This window comes from Mytilinidion resinicola, assembly GCF_010093595.1.
Source record: "Mytilinidion resinicola strain CBS 304.34 unplaced genomic scaffold BDZ99scaffold_35, whole genome shotgun sequence".
In the NCBI taxonomy this organism is placed as follows: Eukaryota; Fungi; Ascomycota; class Dothideomycetes; order Mytilinidiales; family Mytilinidiaceae; genus Mytilinidion; species Mytilinidion resinicola.
The window spans coordinates 405,660-423,135 of record NW_022985471.1 but is presented as its reverse complement, the minus strand read 5'-3'; the positions used below and the strand labels follow the sequence as shown (position 1 = coordinate 423,135).

Below are 17,476 nucleotides of genomic sequence, written 5' to 3'. Positions count from 1 at the left end.
GAGAGTCTATCGTTTGCTGATTTGCGTTGATCGGTGATGCAGGCGATGATCCGTGTGAGTTTTCCGGGCTCATAACACTCAGGTTGAAATTGATGTGAACTCTGATTTCTATAGACGTCTAGCTAGTTGTATATATACTAGGGGAAGGAAGGGGGCCACCCCCAGGGTGGCGCGCTAGTAAGTTCAGATGAGCCCTGCACAGCTGAGGCTTCAGCTCGGTTCTCTACAGCTGAGATTTCAGCTGGGTTCTCTACAGCTGATGTTCGGAGAGTAGCTTTCTGGCATATGAGTTGTTGATCCTAGGTTGTAGTGCTGCAACCTGAGTGAAGTAGCAATGTCGTGACTTCCAAGCGTCCTAGAATCTGCGCACGTGTTAGATCTCTAATATTGCGGTATCCAAGCTGCTTTTTAGTAATTACTCGACATTCTAGACACTTCATACCTAAAAATTACAAACGTATGGTTGTCCTGTCGCTCGATTCGTGCACTACACCCTACAGCCATAATCAAAATTTCATTAGAAAAACGCGTCCACCCCCATCTTTTCGCCATTTCAAGGCGGAAATCAAGGAGTCTAGAGCATGCAATGCTTCTTATACTGCTGCTAAACTGTTATCTATAATGTACGCGGTATTCGATGCAAATTCGCCTCGCAGGACGGTACTTCTTGGCGCAATTCTTAATCGATTTGGGTTATATACATGCACGTGCGGGATCATAATAGTTAATTTAAATTTAATTTTAGCCGGTGCGTTTTGTTACGCCAAGGCTCCATCCTGCCGACAGCAGTCTTACCTTTGCTAGATAATGCCCTCCGTGTAGAAAAGAAACACAAGGCACTGCCTAAAGTTACGTGCAGCCTTGCTTTGCCAAGAGTTATGCTGTGCAGCCAGACTCTAGGCTCCAGCGAAGCTATCCAAACCAGCTTCTTACAACCAGTGTCGCCTCTAGAAACCGGCTTCAAAGACTTTCAAAGATAGAGTGACGGCATATGCTGCGTCGAATAGCTTGATTGCTCGTACAAAGTCTTTCTGTGCACGGAATCCATGGGCCTCTGGAAGCTGTAGCTGCTCGGCTCGTCTGTAGGCGATGAGAAAGGAATCACACCAGTCCTCAATGTTTGATCGTAGGGCATGGAAAGCCTTTGCAAGTTAATAGGTCTTCTGAACTTGGTATTCCTGATCAATTTTTGTAGGGGATAGGAGCTGTTGAAGTGTCTTGAGCTTTTCGTACGGGTTGTCCTTATCCTTGATGTGATACAGGTATTTTGGATCGATTGATTTGGTAACGTGGGTTTCCACTTGACCGAGCTTGTCCTTGAGCCTTCGGTATTTCTTGATTTCCATGTTGTATTCAGCTAGCTCAGCCGTATACTGGGCTTGCTGTGCAGCTGTTGGAATAGCCTGAGCAGTGGACACAATCGTAGACGTAGAATCGGATTCGGGCTGGGAATGAGTGACAGGTCGAGTCGGCTTTGTAGGCTTCTGCAGCGGGCAATGGGGTTGATCTGGGTTCATATACTGCCAAACATCTCCAGCTTCAGCCAGAGCTCCCAGTCTGATTGATCTCTGAGGATGACATTTGATGGGACGGTTGAAGTCTTGGACGACATGATGGTGACGGTGACGACGTGGAGAGACGTGGAGACGTGAAGACGGTGCCAACAGTAAGGTGGATATGCGATCCTTTGATTGTGGTAGGTAGGTAGGTAGTCAGAGTGAGATATATTGACGGATTAAGCGATATCCGGGCTCATAACTATAAGCTTGTGGGGGCACAATATGTGGGCATGATATGTGAGGAAGTGGTAATGTGTGTGTGTATTGTGGAGGTGTGCGTAGGCACGTATATATAGATGTGCGGGACGCCAAGTCCTGCATTGATTGGTGCCTCTAGGCTTACAGTAGTTGCTTCAGTCCGAATTGTTACACTGCAGCGACACAGCCCCTCCAAAACAAACACATTGCTGACCTGCACCTCACTTCTCAACACCAACACAGCTTGAACTTCGCGACTTTGCAACTTACCCTGTTGGCAATGGCGACGCCCATGACCTGGCCCAAGTTTGGCCGCAAGCTCCTCTACTCGCAGTTCTTTGAACGGATTCCGGCCCCGACAAGCGATTTCTCCGGCCAAACAATCATCGTCACCGGCTCCAATACTGGTCTTGGACTCGAAGCTGCACGTCACCTTTTGCGTCTGAAAGCGTCGAAAGTCATCTTGGCTGTGCGCAGCGTTGCGAAAGGAGAAGCGGCTGCTGAAGCGCTACTCGAGTCGACCGGCGCAACAAAGAATAATATCCAAGTATGGCCGCTGGACCTCTCGGATTACGACTCCATCAAGAAGCTTTCCGATCGCGCGAATGGATTGGAGAGACTAGATGCCGTCATTTCGAATGCGGGGATGCTAACCCAGCAGTGGACCATGGTGAACGGAATGGAAGCGCACATCGCGGTCAACGTAGTCCATACGACATTGCTGGGCTTGCTGTTGTTGCCGAAGCTGAGAGCCTCTGCGAAGACGCACAATGCTAGGGGACGAATTGCCTTTGTGACGTCAGACGCGCATTATGTTGCGCAAGTGAACGAGGCAAACGCGTCCGGCTCTCTCTTCAATGCGCTGAACAACAAGGACATTGCTCTCATGGAAGACCGGTACGTTGTCGCTCATAGCGCTGTGTGGAGGAGTCGCTGACTGAGTATCCCAGGTATTCAACGTCGAAACTTTTTCTGCTCTACGCCATCCGGGAGATCGCAGCGCGGAGCCCTGTCACGCCAGAGTCGAATGTCATACTCGACGTCTTGACGCCAGGCATGTGCCACAGCAACCTCTTTCGAGACGACAAGCCGTGGTTGCACTCCGTCATTGAACGCATCATGATGCTCATTCTTGCTCGGCCGACTGCGACTGGTGGAGCGGCGATCGTGGATGCTGTGAGACCTGATCTTCCGCTAGAAGCCCATGGAGCATTCCTGATGGATTGCAAGATTGCAGAGTAAGTATCCAGTTCGAAATCGGGACGAGCGCTAACGATTCGCAGCAATGGCCCGAATGTTGACAGCGAGAAGGGACAGGCCTTGCATAAGAGGTTCGTTGGAGAGCTGTTCGAGAAGCTGGAGACCATCGAGCCTTGTATTACGGAGGTGCTGAAGTGAGGAATTTCGATGCAATCTTTCACAGACTGTTACCTGCTGAGGGAAAGGCACGATTGACATGTCGACGGATGCAAGTCACGGCGCATGGCGAAAGGAACGCAAAAGAGGGACCTAGCGACTTGCGTATTCCAGAACATGTACAGTACCATAACAGAATTCAGGAGTTTTTCTACACTAGCACCAGGCGACATGATCCTCACGCATGACTTCCAATCTGTGCATCTTGATTTGCTGCCTCTATCTTCTCTGTACCTTGAAGTTGCAACTCGTTTTCCCGTGTAACTCTTCAAGCCCCCGCCTCTCCCCTTGCAGAATCTCAACCCGCATTCACGTGCACAAAGTCGAGACTGCCTTACACCTCAATCAAGACATACCATTCATTGCCATGTGAAAGCTCAATCTCATTTCGTGTAGCCCCCCTATCTCTGCCAAGCCTAATTGACCAGAGGGGGGGGAGGGGGGGTGTCAGGCCGATCTTGTCACCCCTGTAGCTGTAGCGGCGCAGATCGCAGCCCCGCATCGCATCGCATTCCTTCGCGCCCATCGATCGTGCGGCTGACGGTCGTTTGTGGCGCTCGGACGTTTTCCATTTTGGCGAAAGGAACCGAAGCGAACCGCTGATGAGTCTGGGGTACTACCAACCGCGGTGGAAGGCTCATTTACGTTCGGTCAGCGAAGGAATACTGGGATAGCGGGGAGTTCTGATGCGTGCAAGTGTGGGGAGGGGGGGTGGGGGAAGAGAAGCATTGCCTGATTAATGTGGTATTCGAGATGCCTTGCGTGCTGGGCTATTGCTGGGCTTGCGATGGTGCTGGAGAGGTTAGACTTGGATGCACGGTATGTTGGAGACTGGAAATGGGTTTAAGCCATTTTGTGGATGGCGCTGAAGTGTGGCTGGAGGCGGATTTGTCGTCGGGGAGGACAAAAGACGCTGCGGGGTGCTTGTCACGGCTTGGCGATGTTTGATCGCGGTCGGTGGGTTGAGAATGGTCTGCAGTCCGGCATAGCATCACAGGGGAGCAGCTGAGCAACGTACGTGATCCATATCCAAAGTACAGTCTATTCAACACTCCGTCTATCAAAGCAAGTAATGTACGACTACATCCCCGACTAAACCACAGCAGCCGCCTTTCTCCTGATGCGAAACGGCGTCGACATGGCCGGGGGCAAGGTGCCGTATCCAAAGTGGTTCCAATCCACCCTCGGCCTCCATCCATCCTCCACCAGCAGCTCCATATCGAAACTCTCCGATATCAGCGCGTACGCCAGCAGCGATTGGATCTTGGAAAAGTGGCGGCCGGGGCAGACTCTCTCGCCCATGCCGAACGGGAAGAACTTGGCGCCGAGTCCTTCTCCTGCGAAGCGAGGCCCAGTAGGTGTGGACTGGTCTGCAAGGGCCTCCATCTGCGCGACAGGGCTCGAGTCCGGCTTTTCAGTCTCTGAACCGGACAGGAATCGCCGTCCCCAGAATGCGTCGAGGGCGTGAGGGCTGGAACCATCCTGGTTCCAGAGCTTCTCGTCCATGTGCTGTGCGTAGTTGCACATCATGACCTTCTGATCCTTCTGCACCACCCAGTCCCCGAGTTTGCAGCTTTGTCGTGTGGTGCGAACTATCATTACCGAGACGTACATTCTCAGTGTCTCGGCGAAGAGCGATTGTAGGAGCGGAAGTCGCACCAGCAGTTTGATGTCGAAGCGGGGTGGCGCTGTATCTGTTGAGTTGTATGTTTCCGATGTAGTGATCACGCTGGATATCTCCCTCGCTGCATCGCCGGCGAGGTCAGGTGACCGTAATGTTTCGAGGAAGAACCAGAACGAGGCTCGGATGGAGTTGGACGTTAACCTGCACAGAGTCAGTGAATGTGTGCAAGGTTGCGACTTTGAGAATTATGCCTACCCAAACAGCACTGCAAGATCAGACGCTGCACACGAGGTATCATCCCACTCCTCAAACTGCTCAAACACCTCCTTACGTAGCGTCGTAGTCTTCAGTCCCGATTTTTCATTCCATTCTGGAAGTTGCTCTGCGGTTTCCTGCAGAGCGGAGACCCTCCACATGCGAAACGCTTGTGTACATCTATGTCGGACTCTTTTAGCAGACCGATTGAGAAAACCCGGCAAGCCCTTGGCCAGAAATGGCACATTTACATCGAACTTCCAGATGTCCTCTTCCAGGTACGGGCTCGACTTGAGAAGCTGCGGGCCGTAAAACGCGTCGGTGGTGGCTCGGAAGAGAATGGTTCGAATGAAGGGATACAGATCAGGATAGCTGACCCACTCATCCCCGATGGCGGATTTCTCAACCCAGTCATAGAGATTAGCCTCGAATTTGTCTACAAACGCGGCATGGGAAGCAGGCCGCGTGAAGTCCTTCGTCGTCTTGCGCTCCAAGTAATTAAAGCGTCTCCCATGTGGGATATTGCTCGCGGGAAGCGGTTTCCTGCCCACACCCGAGTCATCTCGATTCGCAAGATCGATGATCCTGCCCGGAAGTCCGAGGATCCGCTGCAGGGCGATGTTCTTCATAGGCTCGAAGTCGAACGTCTTGGAGTCGGACATTATCTGCACGATCTGCGATGGGCCCTTGACAAACCACAGCGAGGCAAAGGGCAGCTTGAAGCGGAATATTTGTTTTGAATGCTCCGCAGCACTGGTATCATCAGTCTCGTGTCCGCATGTTACAAGTGAGTGCCATACCTAAAGACGGACGCGAGTTTCGCCGGCTGCGCCAGGAATAACTGCACATGTCCGATCAACGGCATCGAATGCGGTGCAAGCAACGGCTTGGTCTCTTCCCCTCGCAGCCGCTGGAAAGCTCGAACAGCGTTGAACACAAACAAATATAGCATCGGCAAAGCCAGCGCGCTCGACAGGAGCGAGAGCCGCATACTCTCAATTGCGGCAGAGAAGATCAGGGCCGTCATTTTGATATGCTTCCCGTTAAAGAGTGTTCGAAAAGTGAAGGAAGGAAAATAGACGTGATGATTCTAGTCTGGGACTGGCGCGTATCAGCACCTATCTATCCATCCATCCATCCATCTTATTCAACCTCGCGTAGTCTTTGCACTAGGTACACCACTGTCTCACTCATCCCAGACCTACACAGAATTTACCCCGAGGCTGAGCCCCGACTCTGGGAATTGATTGTCCAACGTAGTGCACTTATCAGGCTACACAGAATTTACCTCGAGGCTGAGCCCCGACCCTGGGAATTGATTGTCCAACGTAGTGCGCTTATCAGGCAATCCTCAGCCTTGGCCTCGGTCTCGGCGGGGGCTGGGGATAGAACAGGCAGGCCATGGGGCGAAAAGCCTAGACGCCTCCGCCGCGCTTCTGTGAAACGAAACATCGATATCAATGTTTTCCCGCTCGTCGAAGCGCCGCGCACGGACGGCCGAGGGGCGGAGAAAGCTTCGCAAGGGCTCAGATCCATCTAGCCCGCGGTTGTAAACATCCCGGTCCTTGGACAGATACGATGCAGGGGTAGAATAACCCCGGTCTCCAGCCCACAGACAGGACAGTACAGTACGTATATTTCCAGAAATAAGATCATGACGCACGCTGCAGGTGCAATGATGACCCGGTGATGTACGGTGCGGCGGAGTGGCCGCTACCTAGTAGAGTATTTGAGGGGTATTTGACCTCTCCGGGGTTTTTGACCTGAACCGTGCATGTGTCATGTGACCCTTACTGCCGTGCTCTGATTGGTTTAATTAATATTTCTGCCGGCTCAGGAACATCAACACCACCTGCCTGCACCTAAAATAGATAAAATCAAATGCCTCCACCCCCTTAAAACAGCTTATAATTAACACCTAAATATGCCCCCTATACGCCACGGACCTCTAAAGGAGAAGGTTATCCCTTAGCCCGGTAAAGTGCAACGCTCGGGCTATACTAAGACGAACATCGTTCTAAGATATATAAATATAGCCAGCTATAACAATTAATTAAAATCCACCTAATTTAACGCCAATTAATACCTAAAGATACCTAGAATATTAAATAATATTAACTATATTAAATAGAAAGATCCTCGTATAAAAACAGCTAAAGAACCGCCTCCTAAACTATAGCCTATGCCCGAATTCTCTCCCCTACCTATTAATAATTAGTATAATCTAGAAAAGGCCTGTATACCTTTAGGTCTTAATTAGTATAACTCTATAGCCCTTTTTAGGCTATTTTTTACTAATAAAATAATAGATAAAATAGTATAGTAGATAAATAAGTACGCTAAGCAGTACTAGCCTATAGAGGAAAAGGCACCTATAGAAAAAAAACGGAAATAGAGGCCTATAAATAGGCAGGAGCTCTACGCCTATTTTAGAACCCTAATTTATATAGGAATTATAATAGAAAAGCGTATAAAAAATTACTAAAGCCCTAAATTATATAGAGCCTTATATATAGTAAAAAAACTTTATTAGCTTTATTTAGTTTAAGTAACTAGATTAGTATTTCCGGTACTCTTTTATACTTTAAAATAGTTTCCAATTAATATTTAACTATATAAATAAGCTTTTTAAGTATATTAGAACACGCTATAGTATATACTAAACCTTAGCTCTTACCTTACTATAAATAAAATAATATAAAAGTTTATAAAATAAGTAAGTAAAATTATTAATATTCCTATAAAACCTATACTAAAGGGCTTTAAAATCTAGGTTCTAGCTAATTAAGGCTATATTCTAGATTAGCTATAGCATGCTAAAGGGGATAGTAATAGCCTAGTTAATTTAAATAAATTATTTCTTTTTAAAAGCTTTACTAAAACTTAAGCTATTATATTAAATTTTTTAATATAATATAATCCTATTATAAACTAATATATCTATCTACTAGGTAAGTATATAGTCTAGCTAAATAATTTTTTTTCTAGTATAACGTATTCTATAAGCAAGCCGTCTACCTAAGTAAGCTATCTACTTTATTATAAAAACCGGCCTTAAACGTTAATTACTCTACAACGCTAATAGATATTAACTATATATAACTTATAGCCTAATCTACAGCAACCTCTATATTATTTTTACACGTATAAATATTATGCCTTAGCTCGCCGCAGCATCTATAGCGCCGCGCGCTTCCGCTAGAATCTGCCCCGTCTTGCTGCCTTTTACTTTAGGCGTTCTTATTAAGCCTTTAAGCAGCTATTTAAAAGCCTGCTTCTATTATTAGAGTTTTTTTTTCTCTAGATCCGCTTTTTTTTACGCGCCTTATACTTTACAGCAGCTTTATTTACCTTTTAAAGGCTGGCAACTATATTACGCAGTAGCGTAGCTTAATATATTATTATTGCAGCACCTTTAGAAAAGCTGCTAAGCGTATTAAGAATTACTATAGGTAAGCTATTTTAATACCTTTAAATATAATTATAAATTAAAGCTAATTAAAAGCCTAGCTTAAGAGCGTTGCTTAGTATTTTTAATTCCTATTAAGCCTCTACTATAGCAGAAGGCAATAGTATATAAAGCTAAATATTAAGCTTTAAAAGCACTACCTCTAGATTAAGTAGTATAAGGCCTGCGCCTTAAAAGCCTGCGCAAATATTACTTTTTATAATTAAGTTATAAAAGGCTGCTTTAAATACTAGCAAAAATTCTAGCTTTATAATATAGTTAATATAGTGGCGTATTAAGTCCTTAATTTAGCGCCTGTATACCTTTTTTAACGGCGCAAAGCAGCTAATATTAAGCGGCTGCAGCAGGTGCAATAAATACGCTGGTATATAGAGAGTAATAATATTATTCTTTTTATAAATCTTTTTAAATTTAAGTAAGCGGTGGCTTTTATAGCTATTAATAATTAGCAGCTAATATATACCTATAGTGTAATCCTTTATATATTTATTAAAATACTATAGCTAGGTAATACTAAGCTTATTTATTATCCAGCTATTATTACTTACTGCTATAACCTAGTTTAGTAGTATATTATTACCTTTATACTATATAAAAAGGTAGTACTTACCTAAAAAGATAATAAATAGCGGGATAGCCTATCTATAGGTATTAACTCCTTAGATTATTATTATCTATTTATAATTGCCTAGCTATATTAATTTTAGATAATTGCGCCGCTTAGAGCCTGTTATAACTACACTAGTTAAAATAACGCCTATTTAGAAGCTAGCTTTATTAAAGTTGTATATATCTTTATCTAGGATACTATACTTTGCTTTTATATTGCGTATAAGCTTAAACTAATTGCTAATTGCCTTTAGATCCTCGCATAAAGCTCTCTAACAATTGTACTTTCGATTGAATTGTGTTTTGAGCTTAGGTATTCGCTTGATAAAGTTCTCTGGCCAGTTCTTGCCAACGTGGCCGGCGGCGCGCTCGGCGAGCAATTTGTTGGCCATCTCTCGTATAGCATGCAGGTTGGGCGGAAATCCTCGCGAATCCAGGTCGAGTATATGTTGAACAACAACTGATTCCTCCAGCTTGGAAAGCTTCTTCGAATTAGGCTCAGAATCGCGTCGTGGGGTCGTTCCAGCGCGTCGATCTCGAAGTGTGCTTCTGGGTACATTATATGTCGTAATAGCGCGCCGTTCGCTTTTAAATTGCTGCTGATTGATTGCTGCGATAGCCATGCATATTCGACCTTCATTTTGTATTAATTGCACGTTGTGTTGTCGACGCATGGTGGTTAGAAGTTAACGCGTCGCGTTTTTGTGATAAAGTGGACGGCTCGCTTAGGTGGACGGCTCGCTTATAGAATACGTTAAAGCTATTTAAACAGCTATATAAGCTTAAAATAGGTGCAGCTAGTATAGTTTAAATAACTAAAATAAAAAGGGAAAAAATAAAAAGGGAAAAGTATAATATTATTAAGAAACTAGCTACTACTATAGCTATATAATTAAGGACTAAGAAAAAGGTAAAAATACTAGCTAAAAGCTTTAACTAATTACTTATAGACCTTAAATTAATATATAATAAATAAATTAAGTAGGAAAAGCTATATAGCGTGTTATTAGAAAGTTATAAAGTAATTAAATTTACTTAGAAAAATATAGTAATAGTTTTATTTCTATTTACTATTTATAAAAATAAGGCCTATATATAAAAGCTATAAAAAAGGCCTGCTAAAACTATATTAGAATACTATTAAATAGTAAAAAATTTCGGTAGTAAGGCTATTTCTTAACCCGCTGCTTTTAGCGCAACGCTTAGGCTATATAGCTCGGCTAATAAAAAGCCCTTAATTAAGCCCTTTATAATAAAATATATAATAGCCTAAAGTTATTTAGATTTATTAATTTCTATATATATAGCTGCTTATATAGCTAGTTTTTAGTAGTAAGCTTAGCTATATACTTACTTTAGCACCTTTTTTTCTTATATAAGGAAATATAGTATATAGAATACCTTTAATTTATTTTTAGCAGCTGCTAATAGCGCTTTTAACCGCGGCTATTTTTTCTACTTTTTATTATAGTATTAATTAATAGATTTATAAATAGTTTCTAATTACTATAATAAAGCTATAAGCTTATATAGTGCTTATATAAACAGGCAGTATATATAAACTGCTTAGTAAACTATTTTATAAGCTAATACTTTTTAACTAGCTTTTATATAATATTTATCTACCTTTTTATACCCTTTTTACTAAATAGCTTATATATATAAATAGATATATATAGTAAGGTGTTTTATAGGTTTTAATAGAATTATAGATAACGTATTCTATAAGCGAGCCGTCTACCTAAGTAAGCCGTCTACTTTATTACGAAAACGCGACGCGTTAACTTCTAACTACTATACGTTAATAATATAATATGCAATTAATACAAAATAAAGGTCGAATATATATAGCTATCGCAGCAATTAATCGGCAGCAATTTATAAGCGAACGGCGCGCTATTATAATATATAACGTCCCTAGAAGCACACTTCGAGATCAACGCGCTAGAATAACCCTATAACGCGATTTTAAGCCTAATTTAAAGAAGCTTTTAAAGCTAAAGGAATTAGTTATTACTTAATATATACTCGACCTAGATTTGCAAGGATTTCCGCCTAGCTTATATACTGTACGAGAGATAGCCAATAAATTACTTACTAAGCGCGCCGCCGGCTAAGTTAGTAAGAACTGGCTAGAAAACTTTATTAAGCGAACACCTAAGCTTAAAATATAATTTAATTAAAAGTACAACTATTAAAAAGCTTTATATAAAAATCTAAAAGCTATTAGTAATTAGTTTAAGCTTATATATAATATAAAAGCAAAGTATAGTATTTTAAATAAAAATATATATAACTTTAATAAAGCCGGCTTCTAAATAGGTGTTATTTTAATAGGCGTAGTTATAATAGGCTCTAAGCGCTATAATTATCTAAAATCTATATAGCTAGGTAATTATAAATAGATAATAATAATCTAAGGTATTAATACCTATAAATAGGCTATTCTACTATTTATTATCTTTATAGGTATATACTACCTTTTTATATAGTATAAGGGTAATAATATACTACTAGATTAGGTTATAGCAGTAAGTAATAATAGCTAGATAATAAATAAGCTTAGTATTACCTAGCTATACTATTTTAATGCGTATATAAAAGATCGTATAATAGGTATATACTAGCTGCTAATTATTAATAGCTATAAAAGCTATATCTTGCTCGAATTCTAATAGATTTATAAGGAGAATAATATTATTACTTTCTATATTATTATTAAATTCTATTACGCTGGTGTAGCTCCCGTTAGGGTCTATGCAGCTATTCTATCTAGGCTAGTTTACAAGGAGAAACCGTTTGCTGCCATGCAGCGTTCGGATGAAAACCCCGTCCTCTGCGGTGTATAGCGCTGAGCGCTCTTCTCGTTGTTATATAGCTATTGGGGACACGTGGTAGATCTATCAAGTCCACCACGGAATAAGCCATCGTGATGCGTTTTCCTAAATCTGTCCGGGTTTTGCAGTCGTCCTCCTAGGCGCGGGTCGAGTTAATTCCGGAGTAGTGAGCTGGTTTAGGATTAGCGTAAGGGCACGCGTGTTGTCGTTTCGCACGCGTGCCCTTCGTCAAGGCGTTGGTCCTTGAATTGAATGATGTATGTGGGGGTAGTGCTGTATAGGCTGCGATATATGTGGGGGCTGCGGTATACGGGTGGATATAGCTGTTGGGTGGGTGCGTGATATAGGCGGCGTAGTATGCGTAGTATGCGTAGTGTGTGTAGTATGCGCAGTATGCGTGGTATGCATGGTATGCGTAGTATGCATAGTTATGTAAAGTTGTAGGAGGTGGAATGCCTACGTCTCCGCCTCTGCCATCTCTCTGGCCACCGAGAGGTATGGCAGGAGGTCCGTCCTTTGGAGGAGCCATTGGGCCACGGCCTTTCTTCCTTTCTGGCTTCTGTAGAGCTGTTCATACGTCCTCGTCTTGGCCTTCTGGAACAGCTCGCCCCTGCCCTTAATGTGTCTTCCGCAACTCATCACAATGTGTCTTGGGGATTGGAGGCTATGCCCGCAAGGGCATGCCGGCGTCGGGTGGCCGGGCACTCTTATACGGTGGAGGTAACCGTTGAGCCCTATATGCTCCGTCCGTAGGTTCGTGATAATTGTGCTCTCTACCTTCGTGAGTCCTTTGTGTAGTGCCTCTTGTCGTTTGCTCTATTTAGTGTCGAGTGCTGGTGTTAGGGGTCCTTGGCGTAGTTCTTTATAGTAGGCTTCCTATTCCTTCTTCCACTTCTCTTCGTATTCATCCTAGATCATGCCACGCCTCGTGCGCCTATAGGATTCTTCCGATTCGCCTTTGTATCGTGCGGCTAGCCGTGATGCCTTCGCCGCGAGCTTGCGGAGTTCGTCGCGCCTGCTTGGGCCGTACTGTGGTGTTCCTTTCGGCCTGTATTTAGCACGGACCGTTTCTCTTATGCGGCTGCATTAGGTTTCGATATGCTCGCGGGCTGGCCCCTTGCGTATGCGGTCCGCGTAGGCCACCGTAAGTTCCTCCAGCTTTAGCCGGAGTGGAGGGCATAATATCTTATGCTCTATCACCCTAATATTTGTTGTCTTATATACCCCTAAAATAGCGCAAAGGCACTAGTTCTGTGCTGTTTCGAGCTGCTTAATCTTTGTCTTGCTAATCTGCTTTTTTATACCCGGTGTAGTATACTAGGAGGTGCATCCGTATATAATAGCAGGCCTAATAACCGCCGAGTATATTATACATGCCTTCCGGAAGCTTGCGCCCTAGGTTAACGCCGTAAGCCTTATAAGGGCCCCTATCTAGGCCGTAGCTTTATTTTTTATAGTATTAATATGCGGGCCCTATTTAAGTTTAGAATCCACCTAAACCCCTAGTATTCTTAGATCTATTATAGGGCCTTTAGTAAAGCCCTATATATTAACTATAGCTTTTATATTAATAGACTTACAGGCTTTTATAAAGTATATTAGGTAGTATTTATCTAGCGTAAAAACTACTCTATACTTTCTTACCTACTTTATACACCGGTTATACACCTATTTAATAGCCCTGCAGTTCTTTTCTATACTTTTACTATATATAAAAATATTTATATTATTAATAAATCTATAGGCTGTTATATTACCGCACTATAGTATTAGTAGAAGTATACTAGTAAAGAAAAGGAAAAGTATTAGTAATAGGGAGAAGCCCTGCAGTATTCCTATAGTAACTATAATAGGTTCTACTATAAAGTTTCTAATAGTAAGCCTTATAGTGCGGTTTTATAGAAAAAACCTTATAAACCTAACTATTTACTTTAGTACTTATTAAATCTATAGGTTATATATTATATATTTATATAATATATAGTTAAACGCCTCTAATATATCTAGGCTAAAAATAATACTATAAGCTATAGATTTCCTTTCTATATAGCGTGGATTTATTTAGTAAGAAGCTTAAGTACTATCTATATTAAATATCCTAGTTATACCCCTATTTAACTAAGTAGAAGTATATCCTTTTCTTCCGCAATTTTCGATAGCTATATAGCTATAATTTATTCGAATAGCTTACCTATTATTTCTAGTAAGGCGATTAGCCTATAGGCCTTTACCGTTATATAAAATGCTTTCTAGGGCTTATATAGCACTACTATAATAGAATTTTTAAACGGCCGAAAATAGTATTCTTTATATAGGTACTTTATAAAAAACTAAGCTAGTATAAGCGCTAGCTATATTTTGCACTTTTTAAAAAACCTATTAGTAATCCCTATAATACCCGGGGCTTTATCTAGGGCAGTTTCTATTAGCGCTAAAAGGATATTCTTAATTATAATATTTAGCGTAGTATTATATAGTTCTAGGTATTAGAACCTTTTTAGGTTAGATAAGTCTATATTAGCCGGAGGCGGAAAAAACTACTCTACTAGTATACGTGCTTTTATTTTATTATCTATATATAGAGTAGGGTTCTTAGGTTTTAAAAAAAGGGGAAATTAAGGCGGAGGTTTTAATTCCTTACTAGCTATATAGCCCTAATTAGCTAGCTTCTATATACCTTTTAGGTTTTTTATTACTTTCTTTACTATACGGCGCTACGCTTTAGTACTTTTTCTTTATATAGTTTTTTTTTTATAGTTATACTAGATATAGTATAATATCTAGTTTTTTATAGATTATAATAAGCGCTATATTCTATACGCCCTTCTAGTTTTATATACTTCCTCTAAGTATTTTTCTAACTATACCGGCGATACCTATTTTAATAGCCTTATAATAGGTACTATAGTAGTAATTATAGCCTATATATATTTATAAAAAAGGCGTGTAAATTTATTAAAGTCCTCCTCCGTGTTTTAAAAGTTATTCTAGTTATTTAGCTCGTCTAGCTAGGTTTAAAGGTGCTTCTGTACCTTTTTTTAGTTAGTATTTTTCTATAGCCGATATTATAGCTGTTTTACTACGCTTAGTAGGGTAATATTAAACTTTATATATATAGGGCGGTAATCTAAATTATAGTTCTATTTCTTTTATACTAACGTATTCCACTACTAAGCCGGCTAAACCACCGAGCCGGCTACTTTTCCTTGGCACAACCAACACTATATTTACACAGCAATATATTAACAACGTAGCGATTATCTATCTTAGTAAAAAGGCAGTATTAATCTTGCGCTTTAAGCCTTTACCTCTAGTTAATTTAGGACTATATAACGCGCTGCAGCAGCCTTTAATATACAATATCAGCAGCTCTCTAATTAGCTCTACGGAATTACGTTTTAACCTTAATTACAACCAAACTGCCTAAAGCTTACTGCGACCGAAAAGCATATAATTATATAATATATCCTTAACCTAGACTTGCGAGGATTTGCGCCCCGGTTGTGTAAAGTGGCAGATATAGCAGATAAAGTACTGGCTGCGCGTAGTAGGACACTAGTAGGCAAGAACTAGACTTAACAGTTTATATCTTATATAAAGGAGCTTAAAATAGCTTTTAATCGGGCAAAGAACTGCCAGAGAATACTCTAGGAAAACCTAGAGGTTATTAATATATAGTTTACTTTTATGCAAGAGACTATAGCTAAGTATAGCGTCCACCTAGATAATATCTACAACTTTAATAAGACTGGCTTTTAAATAGGTATAATTAGCATAATAAAGGTTGTTACAGGTTTAGAGAAATATATAAGGCCTAATTTTATTTAACTAGGCAACTGAGAGTAGGTTATAGTTATCTAGAGCATCTGCGCTGCTAGATATATAACCCTACTATTTATTATCTATAAAGGACGCGTTTATATCTCTATATAGTATAAGAAAGCAGAGATACTATATAATTAGAAGCTCTCTGTTTCTAAAAACGGCTAGACTAATAATAAGCTTAGTTTTAAGTAGTTAAAGCACTTTAATATATATATAAAGGCGCGTTAGGTAGGGTTATATAGGTTGCTAATTTTAGACGGCTATAAGAGCCACCTTAACTAAGATTTTAAGAATTATTATATTAAACAATAAATCCTTACCCTCTATATGCCTGCGCATTTATTGTATATACTTTAGCTACTTAATATAGTGTGCTTCTTGCTATTAAAGCTAAAGTACTTTTAATATATATAAAACTTAGCACGCTAACACGTCTACTATATTAATAAAGAAGGCTTCCTACCAGCCTTTAAAAATGCGTTTTTTAATATATTTATATATAAGAACTGCAAGAAGGCCTTTAAGGCCTCTGGATTAGTTCCTATTAACGCGCAGGTAGTTCTTAATCGCCTTAATATATAGTTATAGACCCTACTACTAGCACCCCTACTAGAAATACTATAGTAATTAAAAACCCTAAGCAATATATATAAATTTAGATTACAGTTAAGGCTAGTAAGCAATTCCTTTATATAGTTACTAATAACCGCCTAAAAAGGCTTCTTAAAGCTTATTAAAGGAGCTAAAGAGATGCTATATAAAAATATACTTATTAAAGCCCGGGTTAAAGAGCTTAAAGAGCAACTAGTAGAGATAACTAAGCGTAAAGGTCGTAAAAGAAAGCGAATCCAGACTGGCGGTATAATAGAGTATAGTACAGCAGCGTTGTACGTAGCTGCTGAAGTGTCTAGAGCATCTAATCCACGGAAAAAGGTAGGTAGTAGAGATAGTGTAAATAGGGCTCTACCAGCTTAACGGCGCTGTGGAAACTATAGAGAGGCTGGGCACAATACGTGTACGTGTAAAAAGGATTAAGAAGCTTCTTCTAAATCTAATCTAAGTGTGTCGTATACAAGTTCTATAGCTAGTTGCGAATAAATTAACTGCGCGCACATAGTGTTGGTTGTGCCAAGGAAAAGTGGCCGGCTCGGTGGTTTGGCCGGCTTAGTGGTGGAATACGTTATATAGGAAGTAGTTTATTTTATTAGCTATTCTATTATAAATATAAGGTTAATTATAGACTATAATATTCCTCTCGCCTATATTTCTATACCTTTTTCTATAGCTAAGTTTATTCCTGCTTTTATTATAATACGGATAAGCTCCTCCGCTTACTCCTCTATATTTATTACTTATATTCCTTTCTATAATAGGTAATATAGGTTTATATTACCTATAAAAACGTGCTCTGCGTTATTATTATTTAGCAGTAGAAGTAGTGCGGCTATAATTCTATTTAGTTTCGGGTTATAGATATTATAAATTTAGATATCCTTTTTACTAGTATAGAAAGAAAGGGTAATAAGGTCTAGTAAGTAGTGCTCTACTAACTACTAGTTAATATTAAGGTTTTTATTAATATATATATATATTTTTATATATAGGCTTCCTCTATATAAAAGGTAATAGAACTTTATATAGAGTATTATATACTTTTATTACTATATATTCTTCTATAGCTTTT

At 40.7% G+C, this 17,476-nt stretch overlaps 7 protein-coding genes across 7 annotated transcripts; 3 read left to right on the top strand and 4 right to left on the bottom strand.

Moving 5' to 3' along the window:
• Window positions 1–707: 707 nt before the first annotated feature.
• BDZ99DRAFT_469314 (uncharacterized protein) lies at window positions 708–1,769 on the bottom strand. The gene has a single exon (XM_033721465.1). It carries the CDS (start codon window positions 1,515–1,517, stop codon window positions 1,152–1,154), a length of 366 nt encoding a protein of 121 aa, XP_033569010.1. The 5' UTR covers window positions 1,518–1,769; the 3' UTR covers window positions 708–1,151.
• A 268-nt stretch (window positions 1,770–2,037) lies between these two features.
• On the top strand, window positions 2,038–2,999 carry BDZ99DRAFT_492375 (NAD(P)-binding protein; the record flags this gene model as incomplete). The annotated part of the gene is made up of 2 exons (XM_033723160.1): window positions 2,038–2,654; window positions 2,708–2,999. The coding sequence occupies 2 exons, from the start codon at window positions 2,038–2,040 to the stop codon at window positions 2,997–2,999; spliced, it is 909 nt and encodes a 302-aa protein (XP_033569009.1).
• Window positions 3,000–3,320: 321 nt separating this feature from the next.
• Window positions 3,321–3,660, top strand: BDZ99DRAFT_469312 (uncharacterized protein). Its single transcript, XM_033721464.1, has one exon. The coding sequence runs from the start codon at window positions 3,358–3,360 to the stop codon at window positions 3,544–3,546; it is 189 nt and encodes a 62-aa protein (XP_033569008.1). The 5' UTR covers window positions 3,321–3,357; the 3' UTR covers window positions 3,547–3,660.
• Window positions 3,661–4,200: 540 nt separating this feature from the next.
• Window positions 4,201–6,102, bottom strand: BDZ99DRAFT_577253 (cytochrome P450). The gene is made up of 3 exons (XM_033728672.1): window positions 5,853–6,102; window positions 5,053–5,805; window positions 4,201–4,998 (listed from the first exon to the last, which is right to left on the bottom strand). The coding sequence occupies exons 1-3, from the start codon at window positions 6,077–6,079 to the stop codon at window positions 4,266–4,268; spliced, it is 1,713 nt and encodes a 570-aa protein (XP_033569007.1). The 5' UTR covers window positions 6,080–6,102; the 3' UTR covers window positions 4,201–4,265.
• Window positions 6,103–12,103: 6,001 nt separating this feature from the next.
• On the bottom strand, window positions 12,104–12,496 carry BDZ99DRAFT_527989 (uncharacterized protein; the record flags this gene model as incomplete). Its single annotated transcript, XM_033726324.1, has 1 exon — window positions 12,104–12,496. One exon carries the CDS (start codon window positions 12,494–12,496, stop codon window positions 12,104–12,106), a length of 393 nt encoding a protein of 130 aa, XP_033569006.1.
• Window positions 12,497–12,606: 110 nt separating this feature from the next.
• Window positions 12,607–12,762, bottom strand: BDZ99DRAFT_354944 (uncharacterized protein; the record flags this gene model as incomplete). Its single annotated transcript, XM_033714595.1, has 1 exon — window positions 12,607–12,762. A coding segment is annotated over one exon (156 nt), but the record flags the coding sequence as incomplete, so codon positions are not given.
• Window positions 12,763–16,224: 3,462 nt separating this feature from the next.
• On the top strand, window positions 16,225–16,374 carry BDZ99DRAFT_402498 (uncharacterized protein; the record flags this gene model as incomplete). Its single annotated transcript, XM_033716289.1, has 1 exon — window positions 16,225–16,374. A coding segment is annotated over one exon (150 nt), but the record flags the coding sequence as incomplete, so codon positions are not given.
• Window positions 16,375–17,476: the final 1,102 nt, after the last annotated feature.